General features: G+C 45.2%; 1 protein-coding gene across 1 annotated transcript in view; it reads right to left on the reverse strand.

The window, feature by feature from the left end:
• Nucleotides 1-25,126, reverse strand: part of MSN (moesin) — an 88,341-nt gene that overhangs the window by 28,165 nt on the left and 35,050 nt on the right. Inside the window, exon 2 of the mRNA XM_070759595.1 lies at nucleotides 9,290-9,373. Within this exon, the coding sequence (XP_070615696.1) occupies nucleotides 9,290-9,373 (84 nt within the window). The remainder of the gene's footprint in view (nucleotides 1-9,289; nucleotides 9,374-25,126) is intronic.

Raw genomic sequence — 25,126 nt, forward strand, 5'->3', positions numbered from 1 at the left:
TCTCCACTCAAATGCTAAATGTTCCTTGCAAGCAGTGGTGGGATTCAAAATGTTTACCACCAGTTCTGTTGGCATGGCTTGGTGGACACAGCAGGGGAAGATTACTGCAAAATCCTCCTAATTCCTCCTGATCAGCTGGGACTCGGGAGACAGAGAATAGATGGGGGAGGATCCAGTCAGAGGTGGCATTTACGGGTTCTGCAAACTACTCAAGATTTCCACTACCGGTTCTCCAGAACTGGTGAGAACCTTGTGAGTCCCACCCCTGCTTAGAAGTCCTGGCATTTTTTTTTTCTTTTTCAGATGATGGGTCCATTTTGCTTCTCTAGGCTGAAATCCTGTCATTCAGAATAAAACCTGAAAGCAGCGTGGCCCCTTGTGGCTCCTTTCTGCCTTTGATGGTCCTGGGTGACCAAGAGTGTCCACTGCATCCAAGCGGAAGAGCATTTCCAGATGGCATGCACACGCGCGCACAAACACACAAACCACACACCACTGTGTTGGGCTCCACTCCTCTGGCCAGCTTCTCTCCACCAGGCAACTCCACTGGGCTTTGTGCAGTGTGAACACATCAGCTTTGCTTGGAAGGGGGAAAAGATGCATGGGTGAGGGTAGAGGTCAAAACAGTGAAAATGGTAGAACTATCTTAAAAAGCTGAGGTGGTGCAATGGGTAGAGTGCAGCACTGCAGGCCACTAAAGCTGACTGTTAGATCTGCAGGTCAGCAGTTCAAATCTCACCACCGGCTCAAGGTTGACTCAGCCTTCCATCCTTCCGAGGTGGGTAAAATGAGGACCTGGATTGTGGGGGTGATAGGCTGGCTCTGTTCAAAAGTGCTATTGCTAACATGTTGTAAGCCGCCCTGAGTCTAAGGAGAAGGGCGGCATAAGAAATTGAATAAAATGAATGAATGAATGAATGAATGAATGAATGAATGAATGAATGAATGAATGAATGAATAAATAAATAAATAAATAAATAAATAAATAGGAGCATGCAGTTGCAGGAGCTATCTTGACTTATTTGACGCCCCCAATTCAGTTTGATATGGATGAAGAGTCATTAATATCACATTGGCATTCTCTCTCTTGTCCAAAAGAAGGCGTCAGGGTGTAACTCTTGCAAAAAGCCACAGGCAGCTCTGGTCACCAAATAGTCTGCATTCCATGTGAGAACAGAGAGGCTGCTCAAGATTTTGTCCATCTTATAAGGTATGGGACAGTTTTATTTATTTTTTAAAAATGGGACTTCAGTAGGCAGTACCTAATGAAATCACGATTGCTAAGATTTGTTTTGAGATAGTGTCTTTGAGGTGCCATGTAAAAGGCAACACAAAGTGCTGACCAAAATGATAATGTTTTACAGTTTTTCTACTGGTGCCAAAGGGGGGAGAAATAAAGGGAAAGACAATAGAGAACTTTCTACGGTCAAGAAATGCTAAAAGGAACACTGTAATATAACTCAGTTCAGACTTTAAAACAAAACAAGATTTCAAAGGCACTCTTTGAAAGCAATAAAATAACTGTTTAGAAGTTAAACAGAATACAGTGATCCCTCGAGTTTCGCGATCTCGATCTTCGCGAAACGCTATATCGCGATTTTTAAAAAAAATATTAATTAAAAAAAACCCCACTTCCGCGTTTGGCTTCGGGAGTCAGCTGGGAAGCAGCGCGGCTGTTTTAAAAGGTCGCCGCCGGCCTGGGGGGCTTCCCAGCACCCCCCCGAACCCAGGTTGGGGCTTCGGGGGGGTGCTGGGAAGGCCCCCATGCCGGCGGCGACCTTTTAAAACAGCCGCGCCGCTTCCCAAATGAGTCCTGAAGCCAAACGCGGAAGTTCACCTTTGGCGTTTGGCTTTAGGACTCAGTTGGGAAGCCGCGCGGCTGTTTTAAAAGGTCGCCGCCGGCATGGGGGGCTTCCCAGCACCCCCCCCAAACTCCCAACCTGGGTCTTCCCGGCCGCCCACGCAAAGGGGAAACCCCGGCTCCTCGCTGATGCCCGCCGCTCGCCCGCCCGCCAGCAAGAGGGGAAGACCCAGGGAAGGTTCCTTCGGCCGCCCAACAGCTGATCTGCTCGGTAGCGCAGCAGCAGCGAGGAGCCGAATCGGGGTTTCCCCTTTGCGTGGGCGGCGGGGAACGCAAACTCCACCATCTGCGCATGCGCAGGGGAAAAGGGCACGCATGCGCAGATGGTGTTTTTGCTTCCGCAACCCTACATTGCGAAAAATCGATTATCGCGAGGGGTCTGGGAACGGAACCCTCGCGATAATAGAGGGATCACTGTAGTTATTCTTCACTCTTTGCACAGTTTTTACACTTACAGAAATGTAAAAATACAGCAACTTGGCACCGTGTAGATCAGTGATGGAGAACCTATGGCACGGGTGCCACAGGTGGCACGCGGAGCCATATCTGCCGGCACACAAGATTGAGTTCATCAAGTCTTTCCTGATAAGTTTTAGGCTTAAGACCTTCCACCCTTTTTGTAGCCCATCTTTGGACCCATTCAATATTATCAATATCTTTTTGTAGGTGAGGTTTCCAGAACTGAACATAGTATTCCAAATGTGGTCTCACCAGCGCTCTACACAGCGAGATCACAATCTCCTGCTCCTCTTCCTGCTTGTTATACCTCTAGCTATGCAGCCAAGCATTCTATTTGCTTTCCCTACCGCCTGACTGTACTGTTCACCTATTTTAGGTGAACTGTTCACTGTTCACCCACTGGTCCCCTCCTGTCCAGGAACCACCTAGGCTACTGCTGAAAGTGGAAGGCGGAATGGGATATGACTCGACGACATTAGCTCGGTGGGGCCGGCTGGGCTGGGCTTTCTTGTGACCGCCAAGTCCCTTCTTGTTAACTCTCAGAGCTGCCATTTCTTCTCCGGACATGTCATCACTGCGGGGATGATTCTCTGCGGGTGCCAGACGGAGAGCTGGGCGCAGAGAGCGGGTGAGAGAATAGGTTGTCCTGCCCATCACCAACCTCCCCCTTTGACAACCCTCTTGTTTGCCTGCTCACTTGCTTGCCCAGCTCTCCATCCGGCACTCAGCACTGCAGCAAATTTCCGGTGTTGACATGTTCTGCAGAGAAATGGTGGCACTGAGTTGGCAGAGGGAACTTAGCGGTGGCAAGAAGGCCTCACCCAGCAGGCTGCGCCAAGCTAACGGTATTGGGTCACCACAGAGCCTCCATAAGGAGCTGCTGGGGAAAGGATGGGGGAAGCCTCAGCTGGAGGAAAGAGAAGGCCCCAAATGTGGAAGGCAGACAATTTGGGCTGTCTACATGCTGTGTTTTCTCGGGCAAATCAGGGCATTCCCTGAAAGGTCTGGGACTCTGCTTTGAGACTTGGGCCTCTTTTCTTCCCTTCTTCTCCACCTCCTCCCTATTTACAAAGATGTTCATTTGGGCAGCTTGAAGGGGGCAGAGATCAACAAAGATGAAAGCTGTGCGATTCCCAGTGAGCTTTGGAGAAAAAGTTTTCTGGTATTCAAAGGTGAACAAGAATGCGGCCAAACCTCTTCTGGTTTGTCCACATTCTTGTTCACCTTTGAATATCCTATTCGATCAGGGCTCAACAGACCCTGTGCCTCCTGGGAAAGGTGAGACACGTCCAGGAATGTTTAGAATTCACAACTGGGAAAGGGGGAAAAAGAAGAGATGATACCTATGACATTTCAGAAGGCGCCTATTGTCTCCTTTATTTGAACTGACCGGACTGGCAATTCCAAAGCTTCATATCTACATCAACAGCCTTGCCTGTAGCGTGTCCCTTCCACTGGCAACCCCTGGTGAGTTAATATCTTTAAAGAAGAAATAGCCTTCTGCACCAGCCATCAGACATTAGTATATTAAAAGCAACCACAAGATCAAATCCGACATTTGAAACACGCTGTCAATATCGCTTCCAATGCAAAAACAACTCAAGCGATAAAGAGGGGTGTGGTGCAGTAATGGGTTGCACCTGGAACCCGGGGGGGGGGGGCGCCGTCATGATAGCGAAAATGGAGCTGTGCGCTCAGCTTCAGCTGACTGGCAGGCGGGCACAGGCGTGGACATGAGATGAGGCTTTTTCGCATGTGCCGGGAGCCAAATCTTGCATGAGGATGTGCGTGAGAGTGAGATTTCGGTGATTTTTGCTGGTATTTTGTTTCTGCGCATGCACAGAAGCAAAAATATGGGCAAAAATTCATGAAATCTCGCTCATGTGCACGTCCTCATGTGAGATTTGGCTTCCGATGCATGCGCAGAAGCTGAATCTTGCGCCGATCCATACCAGCCCACCCGCTGGACACACACACACCAAAAGCGCTCTGGGAGCATCGGCAAAGAGGAACCTCTGCCTGGTGTGGTGGGATTATTATTGTTTTTATAACTGCAAAAAAAAGTGAAGAGAGGCTGCATTCTGACTGCTGAAAAGATGCACCACTGTCTTTTAAAAAGTCGTTTCAATGCTTAGCCTTGCACAATGCTATTAAAACTTAGCTTAACATTATTAACTGCAGAGTTAAAGGCTGGGCCACACCAAAACCTGGCACTGGTAGGGGATGAGAACAGGCAGCCAAGCTGTTTTTCTTCCGCAGCAGTGCAGGCTGGGCAAGTTGGAACATTCAGTTGGGCAAAAAAAATAAAAATAAAGTATGGAACAATTACTTTGATTTCCCACTGTGACCAGGCTGAATGGGTTGTTTCCTTTGCAAATCAACTTCCTCCTCTTGCAATTGTCCAGAGACAGTGGTTGAATTCCAAAGCTACATTAGAGAAAGAACAGATTAGATGCCCTTCCTCAGAAGACACCATTCTCCGGCTGAGGCCCAGCTCTTGTCAGCCCAGAGGTGGGCTGCTAAGGTGGAACGGTGACGTGTGCTCACCCCCGTGGCTCTGAGTGCTAGCGGAGTCCAGCACAATTCAGCTACTGCACCTGGACAGGTAACGAAATCGCGTACTGACACGCAGGGGCGCCCGTGTTTTGGCACGGTAACCATGGAGTCCAGCGTAATTCTGCTACTGCACCTGGGCAGGTAGCCCTGCTTTGCAGGTGGAAGCAGGGAGGCTGAAGCAGAGGTGGGCTGCTAAGGTGGAACCGTGATGTGTGCTCGCCCTCGTGGCTCTGAGTGCTAGCAGAGTCCAGCGCAATTCTGCTATTGCACCTGGGCAGGGAGCAAAATCGTGCACAGACACACAGGAGTGCCACAGGCTTGTGCACCTTAGCAGCCCACCTCTGCTTCCCACCACCAAGGCCTCCCTTGAGCCAGGTAGCCCTGCTGTCCAATCTCAGCCAGGCTCTGGAGGCAACCTGTCACTTCACAAGAGAGGGGAACCACCAAGGTATTCCTGACCCAGATCTCTCCCTTGTGGGGAGCTGACATACAAGGGTTATCAGTATGCAGCTGATAAAAGCCTCGCCTTGCATGCACAGAAGCAAAAAATTGGCAAAACCCGCCAAAAACTCACTCGCATGTGCATCCTCATGCGAGATTTTGCTTCCAGCGCATGCGCAGTAGCCAAATCTCACGCCGATGCTCACGCATGCACGCTGGACAGCTGGAGATGCGTGCGCAGCTCCATTTTTGCTACCAGGACGCCGTATTACCCTGTACCAGCTGCAACCCACTACTGATATCAGCAGTCATGAAGTGGCACCACAAAAACGTTATTTTTGCTCCAAAGGACATGGCTGCCCCTCTGGAAGTTATCTAATGGAACAGAAGTCTAATTTGATTAATTCGCTGCATTTACAAAGATTATGGAATTGGAATGAATCTAAGCTCCTTAACCTGGTTTCTTCAGTCCCACTGGCCCAACCGCCTCCTTGCAGAATTAAAGCTACTCAGATCTTAGCTCACTCCAGACCTACTTTTTGTTGTGAGCTACTCCTTTACATTAGATCATTTGTTCATTCATTCGTTCATTCGTTCATTCATTCATTCAATTTCTTTAGTTTCTCATCTCAGTCAAGGATCCTGGGTGGCTTACAAATTAAAAAATTATTATTATTATTATTATTATTATTATTATTATTATTATTATTATTATTATTAATTAGATTTGTATACCGCCCCTCTCCGGAGACTTGGAGCGGCTCACAACAACAAAACAGTAGAATCCAATGGTTAAAACAATTTAAAACCCTTAATATAAAAAACAATCATACATCTCATACAAACCATACGTAAAGCGGAAACTTTACAATCTCCATTACAAATACATTACAATCAAAACACTAATAACTTTTTAAAACAATCTAAACAAAAGAAACACCCAAAATAAATATACACTGCTCAAAAAAAGAAAGGGAACACTCAAATAGCACATCCTACATCTGAATGAATGAAATATTCTCATTTAATACTTTGTCCTGTACAAAGTTGAATGTGCTGACAACAAAATGAAATTGATTGTCAATCAGTGTTGCTTCCTAAGTGCACAGTTTGATTTCACAGAAGTTTGATTTACTTGGAGTTATATTGTGTTGTTTAAGTGTTCCCTTTATTTTTTTTTTGAGCAGTATACATAGCAGCCCAGATATTTGGCAAATATAGCCGGAAATGGAGCTCTTAATGCATTCCGGGGGAGAGGGGCGGCTCAGCAACATAGCCGGGTAATATATTTATTTGGGTAAAACATACTAACTGTTCCCTACTATTGTGTTTTATTAAGATATTATGACATCCTAGACATCTAAGTTTAATAACTGGATCTCTGACCAATGAGCATCAAGCCTCTCACCAATTAACAGAGTAGCCGTCCCACTGATTGACAGGGCACTTGGATGCCCCTCCTGTTGTGTAGCCTGAGCCTCCTTCCCCCAATTGTAACCCATCGGCCCTGATCCTAACCTCAGAGGCAACAGAGTATAAGTTCATGCCTTCCTCTATATGACAATGCTTCCCACGTTTAAAGACCGCTACCATCTCTCTCCTCTTAAGCCTTTTCTCCTGTAGGCAGTAAAGGGCTGCTGCCTGGATGTTGGTGGTGGGGTGCAGATGCCCTCCGGGTAAGGGAAATAGAGTTGTAATGCGCAGCTCCAGCTGACTTGCTTGCAGAAGCAAAAAAAATGGTGCAAAACACCAAAAGCTCATGGTCGCGCACATCCTTGCGCAGGATTTCACTTCCTGCGCATTTTCAGGAAGCAAATATCACGCCGAGTGCATGTGCCCAACGCCCGCCCGGAGGCATCCTGGCATACAAAGCTAAGTGCAATCCTTCACTGCCTGTAGGTCAAACATATTCAAAACCTCTAAGCACAGAATTTGGTTTCATTTTGGCAGTCCTTCCCTGCAATTTCTGCTCGCTGGTTCTGGTTCTGCTCTCTGGGGTTACCGAGAATTAATCTACTCCAGTATTGGGTTCCTACCAGTACGGGCCAAACTGTAGCTATGGTAGGGAAAATGGAGCTGCACACTCAGCTCCACATCTCCGGCGCATGTGCATCTGAGTAAGAGTTTGCTTCTGCGCGTGCCCAGGAAGCAAAATCTCATGAGGAGATGCATGCATGAGCAAGATTTTGATGGTTTTTTGCTTCCGCGCATGTGCAGAAGCAAAAAAATTGTTGAAATCTCGCACATGCGTTCCCCTGCAAAAAAAATGGTGCAAAACACCAAAAGCTCATGGTCGCGCACATCCTTGCGCAGGATTTCACTTCCTGCGCATTTGCAGGAAGCAAATATCACGCCGAGTGCATGTGCCCAACGCCCATGCGTTCCCCTGCAAGATCTTGCTTCCAGTGCTTGCGCAGAAGCAAAATCTTGCTCAGACATGCACAGGTGTGTAAAATGGTCGCAGAGCTCCACGGGAAGCACAACATTAGCGGAGGCAAGTGGAATTAGTATGCCGTCCCGAGTCTTTGGGGAAGGTCAGCATACAAATCTAAATAATAATACAGTGGTACCTCAAGATACGAACCCCTCGTCTTACGAACAACTCGAGATACGAACCCGGGGTTCAGAAAAAGATTGCCTCTTCTTATGAACTTTTTTCGTGTTACGAACGCCAAACCCGAACTTCCGGGTTTGGCGTTCGGGAGGCTGCTGGGAAGCCCCCCGGCTGTTTTAAAAGATGACAGCTGGGCGGCGGGGCTTCCCAGCAACCTCCGACCACCGAACCCGGAAGTTCGGGTTTGGCATTCGTAACACGAAAAAGTTCGTAAGAAGAGGCAAATTTTTTCTGAACCGTTCGGAGGCTGCTGGGAAGCTGCGCGGCTGTTTTAAAAGGTGACAGCCGGGCTGGGGGGCTTCCCAGCAGCCTCCGAACGCTGAATGCGGAAGTTCGGGTTTGGTGTTTGACTTCGGGAGACGGCTGGGAAGCCGCCCGGCTGTTTTAAAAGGTCACAGCCGGGCTGGGGGGCTTCCCAGCAACCTCCCGAACCCCGAACTTTTGCCGAACTTCCGGGTTCGGGGTTCGGGAGGTTGCTGGGAAGCGCCCCAGCCCGGCTGTCACCTTTTAAAACAGCCACGCGGCTTCCCAGCAGCCTCCGAACGCCAAACCCGAACTTCCGCGTTTGGCGTTCGGAGGCTGCTGGGAAGCCCCGCCGCCCGGCTGTCACCTTTTAAAACAGCCTGGGGGCTTCTCGGCGGCCTCCCGAACGCCAAACCCGGAAGTTTGGGTTCGGCGTTCGGGAGGTCACTGAGAAGCCCCCAGGCTGTTTTAAAAGGTCACAGCCGGGCGGCAGCAGTTTTTTTGCGGGGGTTTTTTTTGGTTGCACGGATTAATTGACTTTACATTGTTTCCTATGGGGAACAATGTTTTGTCTTACGAACCTTTTGTCTTACGAACCTCCCCCTGGAACCAATTAGGTTCGTAAGATGAGGTATGACTGTAATAACAATAATAACAATAATAATAACAATAACAATAATAATAATAATAATCCATCCCTGATCTACACCCTCTTCTGTGTGAGAAAACCTCAGTGAGAGTTAAAGAATGCTTTTGCATTTCTCCTTGTTCAGTCTTCTCAAGTCCTTCTAATTGTTCCTCACTATTATTACTTATTATTTATTACTTATTATTTATTTATTTATTATTTATTTGATATTTATTATTTATTTATTTATTATTTATTATTTCATTTATTCATTATTTCCAGATTCATAATCTTGGAGGCCTTAGAAATCTCTGGAGCCATTCAATTTGTTGTTCTTTTGAACTGTGGTGGTGCCAGAACTCAACACAGGACCCTTGAGGGGATCTGACCAGGGCATATTTGAGGAGGACACTCCAACAAGGCCTTCTAAAGGACGCAATTGATATCTAAATGACGCAGTTGATTCCTGGCCGGCCCGCTACCTTACCTGATCAAAGAGCTGCTTCCCCGTTGTATTGGGCTGAATGGCAAATTCCAACTCAGCATCCATGGTGGTCACTCGCACGCTGATCTGGAATTAGAAGGAGAAATCAAATAAAAATCCAGCACACCAACACCAAACACAATCTCAGCTACAAGAGAATCCCTTAACCAAAAATGGCAGGATCACTGTTGGGAACAACCAGGCAACTTGGATCCAGACATACAGTAGCATTTAGACTTATATACCGCTTCCTAGTGGTTTTCCAGCCCTCTCTAAGCAGTTTATAGAATCAGCCTCTTGTCCCCAACAATCTGGGTCCTCATTTGACCCACCTCGGAAGGATGGAAGGCTGAGTCAACCTTGAGCCGGTGGTGGGATATGAACTGCTGAACTACAGCTAGCAGCTAGCTGAAGTAGCCTGCAGTGCTGCACTCTAACCACTGCACCATCCCAGCGCTACCTAAGAGTACCACTGTTTTATGTTCTCCAGGAAAGAGGCTGAGAACTTCACACAACTGGGCACAGACAAGGTCAAAGGGCAAGACCTCATCTGGGTAAGCTTTCCATCCTGATTAGTGGTGGTGGTGGTTGAAAAATAGGAGGAACTGAGAGCATCACAGTTACTAGGAGGTCTCCGTCACATCCACCACCAGGGTTACAAAAAAAGATCCTGGTGCCTTAGAGCAGTGTTTCCCAACCTTGGCAACTTGAAGATATTTCGACTTCAACTCCCAGCCAGGGGAATTCTGGGAGTTGAAGTCCAAATATCTTCAAGTTGCCAAGGTTGGGAAACACTGCCTTAGAGAGAAGAGAATTCAAGAGTGGAATAGCCTGAAGGAGAAAGGAGGAGCCAGCCATCAACAAGTGAAAAATAATAACAGCCCTATATAAGCCTTTCTGGGCACAATTTCACTTTCCATAGGTCCCAATCCACAAGCCAAACAATGGGAGGACAAGGGGAGGCACTCAAAGACTAACACATTGAGGGGAAAAGGTGCAGCCTATTAACCATTTATTGGGTTGCACTTAAGCTTTTAACGGGCAAATGCAAAGGCTTATTTTGAAAGTGATGTGAAACAATTAGGAATTGGATGGTAGGAACCCAGATGACGAAAAGAGAAATGGTGGCAGTAACACAAATCTAAAGTAGTTTAACATTTATAATATTTTAAATATAACATTTGTATTTTTTATTGGTCAATTGGTTTAATTGTTGGAGTGATGAAGCTATGATAATTTAAATGAAAATAGAAATTTAAGAGGCTCCATTCATGATTTTACCGGATAAGAAAATTGTATGTATGTATGTATGTATGTATGTATGTATGTATGTATGTATGTATTTATTAGATTTGTTTGCCGCCCCTCTCCATAGACTCTTGGGCCGCTAACAACAATAATAAAACAATATGAACAAACCTAATATTTAAGTTTTCTTTTTAAAGCCCTTATTTAAGAAACCAATCATACACACAGACATACCATGCATAAATTTTATAAGTCTAGGAAATATCTCAATTCCCCCATGCCTGACGACAGAGGTGGGTCTTAAGGAGCTTACGAAAGGCAAGGAGGGTAGGGACAACTCTGATCTCTGGGGGAGTTGGTTCCAGAGGGTCGGGGCCGCCACAGAGAAGGCTCTTCCCCTGGGTTCCGCCAAACGGCATTGTTTAGTCGACGGGACCCGGAGAAGGCCAACTCCGTGGGACCTAACTGGTCGCCTGGATACGTGCGGCAGAAGGCGGTCCCGGAGATATTCTGGTCCAATGCCATGAAGGGCTTTATATGTATACTACTAGGCACTGATGTTGTGTTTTTATTCACATATGTTTTATTTTAAGGTGGAGGGGAAAAAAACTTTATACCCGGGGGGCGGGGGGAGATTGTGGCCCATTGGGAGCCCAGCGAAACCAGTGTGTGTATGTGAGTTGGGGGGGGGGAGGCTTCCCTGGGATGAAAGCAGAGAAAGTCCCCTGCCCCCTTGCAGAAGAGTTAAGTGGAGGGAGCAGCCTGAGCTCCAATACTAAGACCAAGAATGGAGAGGTTACTTCTTCACCAGCCACCTTGGCAATCAAGAGAAAAGACCGTCACTGAATTTGAGAACACAGTAATAAACCATTATTTATTGGCTGCCAATCAGTTTCCAGTCACAATTCAAAGTGTTGGTAAAGACCTATAAAGCCCTACAAGGCATTGGAGCAGAATACATTTGGGACCGTCTTCAGCCGCACAAATCCCAGCGACCGATAATGCCCCACAGAGTCAGCCTTCTCTGGGTCCCGTTGACTAAACAATGTCATCTGGCGGGCCCCAGGGGAAGAGCCTTCTCTGTGGTGGCCCCGGCCCACTGGAATCAACTCACCCAGAGATTAGAACCGCCCCCACCCTCCTTGCCTTTCTTAAGTTACTAAAAATCCACCTATGTCACCAGGCATGGGGGAACTGAAACACCCCCCAGGCTTATACAGTTTATGCATGGTATAATTGTGTTGTATGGTTCCAATGTTGGTTTTAGAATGTTTTTAATATTAGATTTTTTACACTGTCACTATTTTGTTGTGAGTCGCCCCAAGTCTCCAGAAAGGGGCGGCATACCAATCTAATGAATAAATAAAATTATAAACTGTAATCTGAGATTGCTTCAGACTGCTATAAATATTGTAGTGATCGTCCTTGTTAGACTGTTGTTTTTTTATCATCACAGGGGATTTACATCTTACCCTGGACATAACAATGGGTCATATGGCCCATTCTGGACTCATTACATCACTGACATTTCCCTTTAAGCAGGACTATTTATAACAAAAAGATATTTTGCACCATCATTTATTTATCTATAGGAGTAAGGCTGCACCCTGGCCGTGGGGAGGGCAACGTTCTACATCCTGGGCTTGTGATTGTTAACAAACTGTTTTAATTTTTTTGAAACTGTCTGTCTTTATCAATTGTTTCTGTCTTTCTCAATTGTATATCATAGGAAGTGGGGAATTGTGGGATATGGGGGAGGGAGAGGATATTTATTAACCTATGCATTTTCTTTCAATATTGGGTACAAATTGAATGCTCTGGGGTGGAGCTCCATTTTCGCTACCCCACTGCATTCCCCCTCTTCCGGGCAGTAGCCCACCCCTGCACGCAGAGCTATATCTACCAGCACACAAGTTGTTTCCCTAGTTTAGCTCCAGCATGCACATGTGCACCAATGAGCTGATTTTTAGCTTGCATGGAGGCTCTTGGAGGGCGTTTTCAGCCTCCGGGGGACCTCCAGGGGAATGGGAGAGGCTGTTTTTATCATCCCCAGGCCTCTGGAAAGCCTCTGGAGCCTGGGGAGGTTGACAAACAGGCCTACTGGGCCTACCAGAAGTCGGGGAATGGGGAAAATGGGGGTATCATGTGCCCAAGCATGGGGACAGGGCAGCATGTGGAGGGTCATATGCACAAGGGGGCAGATTGTAGTTTGGCATTGAATTATGAAACTGAGCAAGAAGCCGCTCCGAGTTCTCGGAGAGGGGCGGAATACAAATCTAATTAATAATAATAATAATAATAATAATAATAATAATAATAATTATGGTTGTAGCACACACATGCCCGCAATAGCACATATGCGCACACTTTCAACACCCAAGGGAAAAAAGGTTCCCCATCATTGATCTACAGTATCTGGTAAATTTTTAAAGGCAGCCTTTGGTGCAGTGTTTCTCAAATAGGGGGGGGCACGGAGCAATGCCAGGGGGGCATGTGTTATTTATTTTTATTAATTATTTAATTAGATTTGTATGCCACCCCTCTCCGAAGACTGGGAGCAGCTCACAACAAGAATACAAATTACAAATTCAATGATTAAAACAGTAGAATGGTTAAAAACCACCACAGAGAAGGCTCTTTCTCTGGGCCCCGCCAGACGGCATTGTTTAGTCAATGGGACCCGGAGAAGGTCAACCCTGTGGAACCCAACTGGTCAATGGGATTCGTGCGGCAGAAGGCGGTCCTGAAGGTATTCTGGTCTGTTGCCATGAAGGGCTTTATAGGTCATAACCAACACTTTGAATTGTGACCGGAAACTGATCAGCAACCAATGCACACTTGAAACATGTCTGGGATAAACATAGATCCATCCTAAGATAAAATACAGGAAATGGTATAAGGGCAGACTAGATGGACCAGGAGGGTTTTTTTCTGCTGTCAGCCTTCTTTGTTTCTATGTTTCTTCCTGGGTGGGGCGGGGGGCATAACAGAAAATAATTGAGGAACACTGCTCTGGTAGAACCTGCCTGCCTTCTCCTAGTAAATGGTCCTTTTACATCTATGAAGAACCCAAATAAAGCCCGGAACTATTGGAAAACAGCCAGGAAAGCAGCCAAGAGGGGGCAGAAAAACAACCCAGAAAGCCATTCAGTTTCCCCAACAGCACAGGAGCTCAAAGGACAGCAGTTGCCAAAGCACACAAGAGGCCACTTGCAGGGATAAATTGATTCCAGAAATTGTCAAAAAAGGTTCTATTTCCCAAGCATCAGTGATCATGATCTCTGATGCTTGGGCAATAGAGCCTAAGTGGCGCAATACAGCCTCGGTGGTGAGCCTTGGGTGGCGCAGTGGTTAGAGTGCAGGACTGCAGGCTGCTTCTGCTGGTCACCAGATGCCAGCAGTTTGGCAGATCGAATCTCAGTAGCTCAAAGTTGATTCAACCATCCATCCTTACAAGGTCGGTAAAATGAGGACCCAGATTTTGGGGGGCAAGATGCTGACTCTGTAAACCGTTTAGAGAGGACTGTAAAGCACTGTGAAGCGGAATATAAGTCTAAATGCTAAATTATCATATCATGGGCACCGGCAGCAGCCATGATATTTGAAATTATACATTGTGAATTGCACAAACATGATGAATTAGATAAAATAGAAGTGATTGTGTAATTTATCCTCCCTTACACCTTGTTACAGCCAGTAAGGGCCCGCAGAATCGGCCTTCTCCAGGTCCCATTTGCCAAACAATGTCAATTGGCAGGACCTTGGGGAAGAGCCTTCTCTGTGGCAGCCCCAACTCTGTGGAATCAACTGGCCCCAGAGATCTATACTATGTCCTCCCTACTGGTTTTCCAGAAAGCCGTTAAGACCTGGCTTTGCCGGCAGGCCTGGAATTAGGATTGAATGTTACTACATATAGGGTTTTTTTTAATATATAGTAGTTTTTGTATTGTAGATTTTATTGATGTTTTTACTGTTCTTTTTATTAGTATTATATTTATAACTGTTGTTAGCTGCCCAGAGTCCGTTGCGGAATGAAGCAGCATATAAATGCAACAAAATGAATGAATGAATGAATAAATAAATAAATAAATAAATTTGTGCCATCCGTTTCCCTCTCCCGTCCCTGCCAAAGACTCGTGTTAGCATCCTGCCTCTCTAAAGAATTAAATAATTCAACCAAATATCCTGTGGCATTCATGCTACATGCTAAGCTACAAACTCAGCTCTCTTAGTTCAAATCAAACTGAGTTAGGGTTTATTTCACATAATGCATGAACCCTAAATGGGCTTTATGCAAAAATCCAACTGTGACATTTTGGATCCACCTTACAGATAAATGGTGTATAAACTGCAGTTGGACAAAACTGAATGTAACTAGAACAACCAAAAATAAACTGAATCAAATTAAGAGTAAATCAGGAGTAAATTAGAATAATTCCTTTAGTAAGTCTCACTTCTGCCAAATTAAAAGTCACAATTAGGCGACAACTTCTAGAAAGAACCAAGGTTGCTCCCGGGCCTAAATTGTACATATAGACTAGATTAGTATTTCTCAACCTCAACAACTTCCAGATGTATGCGCTTCAACTGCCAAGAACTATGTTAAAGTGCAGACATCTTGAAGTTGCTAGGGGCTGAGAAGCTCTGGTCTCAGGCCAGGGCCAACCTCCAGCCACTGTTTTTAAGGCCACACAAGTTTCCATAACTATCTCTGCTTTTTTCAAAAGGTTTTCTAAACCACCACCTCTCCCAGAAAACCAGGATGGAGACTGAGAAAGTTGCGTTACTATTATTTGTGCTGGGGGGGGTTTTCCTAGGTGGTCCACACACTCTAAATTAACATGCCTTTAGGTAAGATAATAACAGTAATAGTACTGTAAAAACCTAACAATATAGTAGGCTGCTAAGGGAAGAATAGAAATTATCTGGTTTGTAGCGTTGTGTTCATTTGTTTGTTAGGTTTGTTATGTCTTTTATATAGGTTTGTAGATGTTTTTATGTATACTGTAGATGTGTTTCCTTTTTGCTCTTTAGTTCTTTTTTCTGTATTTTTTAAATTACCTAATAAAAACTGTTTAAAAATAAATAAATAAACAAACCTGCCAGGATTATGGCATTCAAAAACACAGGCCCTACTAGTCTCATAGGGCAGGTTACAACCTGACCAAAAGTTAAATCTCTTGGCTTTTTAGACCCGCAACTTATCTCTTGTTTACTGCAGGTAGAAAAGCATTTAGTACAAGCAGATGAACTATCAGAATAACAGAGTTGGAAAGGACCTTGGAGGTTTTCTAGTCCAACTCCCTATTCAAGCAGGAGATCTTGTACCATTTTAGATAAATAGTTGCCTACTCCCTTCTTAAAAGCTTCCAGTATTGGAGCAGCCACAACGTCTGATGTCTGGTTGATTGTTCTCACTATTAGGTAGTTTCTCCGTAGTTCTAGGTTGCTTGTCTCCTTCGTTAGTTTCCATCCATTGTTTCTTGACCTGCCTTCTGGTGCTTTGAGGACTAGGTTGACCCTCTCTTATAGCAATAGCACTTAGACTTATATACCACTTCACAGTGCTTTACAGCCCTCTCTAAGCGGTTTACAGAGAGTCAGCCTCTTGCCCCCAACAATCTTGGTCCTCGTTTTACCGACCTGGGAAGGATGGAAGGCTGAGTCAACCTCGAGCCTACTGAGATTCGATCTGCCAAACTGCTGGCAGTCAGTGATCAGCAGAAGTAGCTGGCAGTTGGCACTCTAACCACTGTGCCACCGAGGCTCTCTTCTTTGTGGTAGCCCCTCAAATGCTGGAAAACTGCTAGCATGTTACTCCTACTCCTTCTTTTCACTAGACTAAATATCCCTTTCAATGTTTTATGTTGGGTTTTTATTATAATACATTGTTTTGTTTATGGATGCCACCCTGAATCCATCAGGAATGAGCAGCTTATAAATTTAATAAAATAAATAAATAAATAAAAATAAAACTTCCAGGTCTTGCAGACAACCATGTACTGAATACTTGCTGCTGGCAAGGCAGGCACACCTGGGAGGCAACTCCCTCCCATCAGCCTGGTGGGGCAGAAGAGAACAGGAGAGAGTTTCTTTTTCATGCACAGACTTGCACCCTCCTGGAAGGCACCGTTTCCTCACTGAACATAAGAGCTTAAAAAGAGCCATGCTGAATCAGGCCAAACCCCATCGAGTCCAGCATTCTGTGTCACATAGTTGGCTCACCAATTGTCCAAGGGGATCTTGAGCAGAAAGAGAAGACAAGACCCTCCCTTCCCCTTGACCCCCAACAAATGGGACCCAAGGGAATCCTGCCTGCCTCAACCAACATAGAGACGGCACATGGACATCCGTTTCAATAACCACCTATGATACACTTGGCATCCATGAATCTGTCTAATCCTGTCTTGAACCTATAAGGCTGACAGCTGTCACGACCTCTTCTGGAAGTGAATTCCATAAACCAAGGACCCTCTGGGTAAAGAAATATTTCCCTTGATTTGTCTTCGCTTTCTTACCTATGAGCTTTAGGGAGTGCCCCCTCGTCCTAGTATTGTGTGATAGAAAAAATGATTTTTCTCTATCCACCTTTTCTATCCCATGCATGATTTTATACACTTTGATCAGGTCACCTCTGCAATGCCGTCTTTCAAGGCTGAAGAGACCAAGGCGTTTCATAATGGAGGGGCTCCATTTCCTTGATCATTCTTGTTGCCCTTTTTTTGCACCTTTTTCAGTTCCATTATATCCTTCTTGAGGTGTGGTGACCAGAACTGTACACAGTAGTCCAAGTGTGGTCTCACCACTGCACACGCATCCCTTAAGAGCTCCTTAAGTGGGATCTATTTGGGGCAGGCAAATCACACTGGTGCCTGGTAGCACTTTCTCGAGGCCTATTTGCAACGGGGCCTTCGCAATGTTTTCCGTAACCACTTTCCAAGCCCACCTTTTGTTATAGCTGCACGGCTTTCAAATCACAAATGGAAGAAACAAAAGCACCCAATGTTACTTCTAATTATGCCTCCTCCCGCCCCTGCCCCCCCTCTGCAGGTGATGCCATATAGCTTTGGTTCACATTTGTCCCCTTTTCAGAGTCCTTAGAAACCAAAATCACCTTGTGCTGTGATGCATGTGGGGTATTCATTGGGTCAAGGTTCCAGGTAATATCGGAACTAAATCAGAATCCCAGACAAAGTACTCCTCAATGTTCCAGTTTATTGCCAAAGCCATCCTGGCACCTACATTGGGGAACCTAAATCTGAGTTTCCTGCCCAGTTGAAAGTTCACATCCCCCCACCAACGAACTTGTCACATTGCCCACTGAGATTGTGGCAGTGTGGCAAGTCCTCCTTCCACTTCCGCCCAGGTGGGTGGGCCTAGGATAGCCTTGAACCACTTGAAAGAATGTTTTGTGGCTGCATCTGTTCCCTCATGAAAATTATCCCTCCCAAGTTCCCATAAACATCAGGCCTTCTATAGATAGTGTGGCAAGCTGTTAATTTCTTACCAATTTCTGCACTGGCTTGAAACATTGGTTGCTACTAGATGTCAATAGGCTTCATCATAGATTTAGATGAACCTTCAAAATCCAGTCCTCGAGCCTTGCTCAAGGAAGCACTTCCATATCAATCAATCAATCAATCAATCAATCAGTTAATCAGAATACAGCTGGATGGGACCTGGGAGGTCTTCTAGCCCAACCCCCAAACCATTTCAGACAAGTCCAGCTGTTCCACTGGTTAATTATCTTCACTGTTAGGTCATTTCTCCTTAATTCCAGGTGCTTCTCTCCTTGATTACCGTAGTTTGCCTTGCCTTCTGTTGCTTTGGAAAATAAATTGATCACCTTGCCTTTGTAGCAGCCCCTCAATTACTGGAGCCTGTCACCCCTAGTGCTTCTTTTCTCTAGACTGGTCAGATCCAATTCTTGCACTTGTTCTTCTTATGTTTTTGCACTTTCTTTGCACTTTTCCCAGTGTCTCAAAATCTTTCTGGTGATCAAAGATGGATGTAGTCTTCCAGCCTTATTAAGGCTTTATAAAGTAGCATTAATATTTCATGTGATTTTGATTCCATGCCTCTGTTTATACAACCAAGGATTGCATTTGCTTTCCTGGCTGCTGCCCCACACTGCTGGGTCATGTTTTAAGTGATTGTCCACTAGGACTCCAAGGTCCCGCTCACAGTGACTGTTTCTGAGCCAGGTTCAGCCCAATCTGGAGCTTGGAAGATGCATGGTTAGAATAGTAATAACAATAGCATTTAGACTTATATTTATATAAATTTTTAATGTTTTTAAATTATTAGATTTGTCTTGAATTGTTTTAATGTTGTTGTGAGCCACCCCGAATCTACGGAGAGGGGTGGCATACAAATCTAATAAATGAGTGAGTGAGTGAATAAATAAATACACTGCTGAAAAAAATAAAGGGAACACTTAAACAGCAGAATATAACTCCAAGTAAATCAAACTTCTGTGAAATCCAACTGTCCACTTAGGAAGCAAGACTGATTGACCATCAGTTTCACTTGCTGTTGTGCACATTCAACTTTGCACAGAACAAAGGATTCAATGAGAATATTTCATTCATTAAGATCTAGGATGTGTTATTTGAGTCTTCCCTTTATTGTTTTAAGCAGTATACCTAAAGACGTATTCTGCTTTTACAGCCCTCTCTTTATCTTTGGCTGGCAGCTTTCAACCTTCAGACCAGTGACTTAAAATAAAATTCCTTAATTAGCCTGGCAGTTTTTTGCTGGAGTCTTGGAATAAGGTTAACGATTGCAAAGCACAGAGCAACCATCAGGGGGCAGCAACAGGTTTGCTTCCTGACTTCCTTTGCTGTCATCTAGTGGACATCTGGACTTTTGTAAATGAGATTATTCCCACCAGTCCTATACTAGCTTGGAGGCAGGAGCCTAAACCAAAAGGCTTTCTCTTTTTACTATCTTTTGGTCTGAGCAATAGCAAGAACAATAGCATTTAGACTTATATACCACTTCAAAGTGCTTTTGCAGCCCTCTCTAAGCGATTTACAGAATCAGCCTCTCACCCCCAACAATCTGGGCCACCTCGGAAGGATGGAAGGCTGAGTCAACCTTGAGCCAGTAGTGAGATCTGAACTGCTGAACTACAGCTAGCAGTTAGCTGAAGTAGCCTGCAGTGTTGCACTCTAATCACTGCTCCACCCGGGCTCCGGAAAGAAGGAAGGTGTGACTGAGCCGTTGTTGTCAGGATGGAATGAAAAAGGCACCAGGCCTGATGAGCAGTTTGTTCAATGGAGCCAGAAACACTTCCTGCAACATAAAGTCTGTGGAACTCTCTGCCATGCCCTGGATTGATGTGCCCCGCTAAGACAAATGGAAACCAGAGCAAGCCAGAACCCCCAGAAGGAGGGTCAGGATGCCTTAAAACACCACAAATTCAGACAAAAGGATAGCTCCCGGGTTCCTTAGATGCGTTTTGCTGGCTGCTTGGGAGGCAGAATTCTGGCTGGGCTGGATTTAAACTGCCCCTTGCCTACTAGCCCAGACTCCATCAAGAATGGCAGTGCTTCTCAAACAGTGAAGAAATACATGACGATTTAATTTTAACCTATTAAAGACCCAGATGACGAAATAAGGATTGGTGGCAGCATTGGATAAGGAGTTAACACAGAGATAAAAAGATCAAATTAGATATTGAGTTAAGATGTTAAGATGTTAATGTTTTATTATAAATAGAAAAAGGGAATATAAGGAACTAGATTTCATAATAGTGTTATTTGTAGATGAAATATATCTCATGAGTAGTTAATTTTAATTAACTTAGCAAAGAAGAGGATAAAAAGTATATATTAAAAGCATTATTAACATTTTCTTTTTCTCTGAATGCTTAATGTATCAAAGAAATATCATTAATTATTATTTTAAGCATTGATTCTGTGTTTTTTACTGCTCATGTTGTTTTATAGTATGTTGGAAGAAAAATAAAGAAAATGTTATACCCCCCCCCCCAAAAAAAAACCCGGGCAGTGCTTCTCAAATAGTGGGGCAGATCCCGCTGGGGGGCATGAAGCGATGCCAGGGGGCCACGTGGCTCCAGGGAACATGCTTTTTTGCCGCAGGAAATAGGATTTTTTTTGCACTAAACAATAGCACATAGCACATAATAGGAGATATGAAGCACATATAACAAACCTTAAGAGACACCATGGAAAATATTTAACAGGGATGAAAAGAAAGGAGGAGAGAGACAGAGATAATGAGACAAACATAAGTCTCTCAAAAGCTAAGAGGAAGAAATATGACAAAGAGTATGTAGCACTTGGCTTCACTGGGACTATGGTGGGAGACGAGGAAAAACCGGTATGTTCACCATGTCTAAAAGTGTTGGCAACAGACAACATGAAGCCAAATAAATTAAGGTGTCACTTAAACACATCACATCCCAATCACGCTGATAAGTCACTTGAGTTTTTTCTGCGAAAACGTGCTGAATATTGCAAACAATTGTCCCGACAGAGTTGGAGGGGTGCGAAATGTTTACTTCTTCCTGGGGGTGTGGAGGGTGTAACAGAAAATAATTGAGAAAGACTGAAGCAGGGCAACAAAGAGACAGCCACTGCAGAGGCCACTACAGCAGTACTGCTTTTAGCCGACCACATTGTTGGACACATTCTGGTCCTTCCAGATGCTGTCTGTGGGATTCTGGGAGTTGATGTCCACATATTTGGAAACTGATGGAGTTGAGAAACAGTTCCAGATGGATAAGAAGCCCAGCAAAGAACTTCCAAAGTGCTTTTGGGAAGAGACTCTCTGACTCCCAATGCTTCAGAGTTGCATTACCCAGGAGGGGGCAGAAATTCCCCACCTCAAGATGTGTCTCAAGGGATGTGGCTGCCCATATAATTTATTTAAATGTATTGAGAGTTTTCAGTGGACTCTTGCAACGGTTCCCCTCTCTCCATCTCTAGTCTTGGCATTTTGCCTGAAGGAGGAAAATCCCAACTCTGGCGACAAGCAAATGCTTGCCATTGCTGAAGGGATTATGTTTAATTAAAGCAAACCTTCACTGAAAGAGGCCTTTTCATATCCTTAAGCTAAGCAGAAGCAGAAGGCACTCCCAGTTTATGGCCCTGGGGGTTTTTTTTTGGGGGGGGGGCACAGAAGGATGTTTCACCTTCCACCTGGAATGCGTCCTGAGATTTCCAGCCAACCAGGTTTTCTTCCAATAGCTGTCAGGAAAGGGGCAGTCAGCACAGGGTGGGAGTTGCACATTTTGCAAGTAACTCAGTGTTTCAAACCTACTGCCTCCTTCTTTCTCCATGTAGACAAGGAGTGTTTGTTTGCATAGCCAACTCCAACCAGCAGGACTTTGCTGCTGGAGAGAATTGGACTGAAATTATAAATCAGACGTAGGCCATCCTTCGTAGGGACAGCAGTTGTACCTGTCAAACCTTGGCTGTGAATTCCAAAAAACCACCCTAACTAGGACAGTGATGGTGAACCTATTTTTGCCGAAAGAGCCTGCGTGCGTGCTATCACCCATAATTCAATGCCTGGGGAGGGCGAAAACAGCTCCCCGCTGCCCAGAGACCTTCCGGAGGCTAGAAACGGCTTGTTTCCCAACTTCCCAGTAAGCCCATTCCCCCTCCCAGCTCTATGGAAGCCAAAAATGCCCTCCCAAAGCCTCTGTGCAAGCCAAAAAGCAGCTGGACGGCACACACATGCATGTTGGAGCTGAGCTAGGGCAACGGCTCACATGCCAGCAGATATAGCTCCGCATGCCATCTGTGGCACCCGTGCCATAGGTTCGCCATCATTGAACTAGGATTAGCAAAACGCCACTGCCATGTTCACTAAAGAGTATTACCACTGGCATCTGGCCCCAGCTAGGCTTGATAAAATATACCCCAGTTGCTGGAAATGCAAATATAAAAATGGTACACATTACTACATGTGGTGGTCATGCCCAGACGCAAAAAGCTATTGGAGCAGGATACGATCATGGATCCAAGAAATCACAAATGTACAAACTGAATTCAAACCAGAGACATACTTATTGGGGATTATTAGAGGACAATGGACAAAAGAGAATCACTATTTAATGATACATATTCTGATGGCTGATAAAAATAGTTTTCACACAGACATGGGAATTGGAGAGCTGTCCCCTGGAAAACATGATTAAAAAATATAATAATAGAAAACACCCTCCCAGAGCCTCTGTGTGAGCTGAAAATCAGCTGGCAGGCGCTGGAGCCGAGCTAAGGCAACAGCTCGCTTGCCAGCAGATAGGCCAACACGTGTGCCATAGGTTCACCATCACGGGTATAGCATTTCCTGCTTGAACAGGGGTTGTACTGGAAGACCTTCAAAGCCCCTTCCAACTCTGTTAATCTTTTTTTCCTAGAGGGGCAAGTCTGACATGGACTGGACCCTCCTCCCCCAGGAGCTTCCCACTGCACACGAGCACGGCATGGAACAACGATGTCAGGAGTGGCTGCTGCCACCAAGGTCAGAGTTCAAAGCCTTAAGCCTGAGAAGACCCCCTTTATGGCCATAGGGACCAGGAGAAGGAAGGACCCAATATCTGAGTCTTTTGGAAGCAGCACAGCCACCGCCTTAGGTTTTGCAGAAAAAAAACCTCATGGGAAGCTGTTAATTTATCACCACCTTCTGCACTTCAAGGCACCCAAATTTATCTATCTATCTATCTATCTATCTATCTATCTATCTATCTATCTATTAATTAGTTGGATTTCTATGCCGCCCCTCTCTGAAGACACGGGCGGCTCACAACCTATTAAAAACAGTACATTACAATAAAATGAATCCAATTAAATTAAAACTACATGGTTAAATAAAATCCTTAATTATATTAAAAATCAATTCCAGTCATTTGTACAGCAATCATAAAATCATTCGTTGGCCAGGGGCTAAGATCTAATCGCCCCAAGTCTGATGACATAAATGAGTCTTAAGACTCTTACAAAAAGCGAGGACGGTGGGGGCAGTGCTGATTCCAGAGGGCTGGGGCACCCTCAGAGAAGGCTCTTCCCCTAGGTCCCCCAAACAACATTGTCTAGTTGACGGGACCTGGAGAAGGCCAACTCTGTGGAACCCAACTGGTCAGTGGGATTCATGCGGCAGGAGGCGGTCCCGTAAGTAGTTTGGTCTGATGCCATTTAGGGCTTTATAGGTCATAACCAACACTTTGAATTGAGTCCAAAAACCAATTGGCAGCCAGTGCAGACCGCGGAATGTTGGAGAGATATGGGCATGTCTGGGTAGGCCCATGACCGCTTGCGTGGCTGCATTCTGCACAACTTGTAGCTTCCGAACACTCTTCAAAGGCAGCCCCATGTAGAGAGCATTACAGTAGTCGAACCTCTATCAAATTCTATCATTAGAAGCTCCCAATTCCTTCCCAGCCCCAATTGCTTTTGGGGAACCATCTGGGTTCAGGCCTTGCAAGATTTAAGAACAGAAATGTCCATGTAAGCCTACTGCACCTCTGCCTCACCTCTAAGCGAAATAAACCTCTGCCTTTGGGGGACCTGTCCCATCACCTACATTGTGGAATCCTCCCTTGCCTTGGAAAAGATACATTGTCTTTTCCTTTTCCCTTTTCCCACAATGATAAAAGCTTCCTTTGGCAAGTGCTCCTTATCCTCCTCACTGTTTATTATCCATGCTTTGTAACCTGCAAAACGTTTGATTGCTTTCCTTGTTCCCATCAGTTCCTCCTTGGACATGACACAAATTGTGTGCAAAAGATGGAATGCCCTCACTTATTAAGGTACACAGGAATTATAGATTTGTCCCAAGCAGGAAGAGGATATAATTAAAATACAGGTGCAAAAGCCATCAGAAAGGGCTGCCCATGTGCAGGTGATCAGAGTAGGGATGGTGGCATTCCCAAAACCTTGGCTTATATGTTCCTAACAGCCTGTTCCACCAGAAATCTGCCTCTGGTAGAGCCGAACGGTTAAGAGAGAGGGCAGGTTGGGCGCGGAACAGGAAGCCGCAAACATCCGGTTCAAAGATGCCTCCCCCAAAGCAGCACAGGGAAACACTCTGTAAACGTGGCTTATTTTTAGCAGTGTTGGTGAAGGAAGAGCTCGGCATCCTTGGTGGACATTCATGGTTCATCTTGCCAGCATTCACCTGGTTAGAGGGGGGCTCCCCATTCTCAGCCCTGGCTGGGGGAGAAGAGTGGTGGGGTCTGGGCAGAACTTAAGGACTCCTAAGGCCCCACTTCAGTTAAGCGCCTGCAGCGAGAAGATTCAACATGTCTAGAAGCAGGAGAAAAGCCCCCGATGTGTGTTTGGGGGGGGGGGTACTTTTAAGTACTACACCATCATCCATCTATAGCTCTTATTTTGCTTTGTAAAGCCAGAACCCACTGGACAGTTTGATTTCACAGAAATTTGATTTACTTGGCGTTATATTGTGTTGTTTAAGTGTTCCCTTTATTTTTTTGAGCAGTATATATATGGAAGTTTTATAAGAATTAAAAAAGGGAGAGAAAGAACAAAAGTGACTTTAGTTCTTTTTCTTCCCCCTTTAAAGTCAGAGCACATAATTCTCTTCTCTCCATATTCAAAC

The sequence above is a fragment of the Erythrolamprus reginae genome, chromosome 8 (assembly GCF_031021105.1).
Source record: "Erythrolamprus reginae isolate rEryReg1 chromosome 8, rEryReg1.hap1, whole genome shotgun sequence".
Lineage (NCBI taxonomy): Eukaryota > Metazoa > Chordata > Lepidosauria > Squamata > Dipsadidae > Erythrolamprus > Erythrolamprus reginae.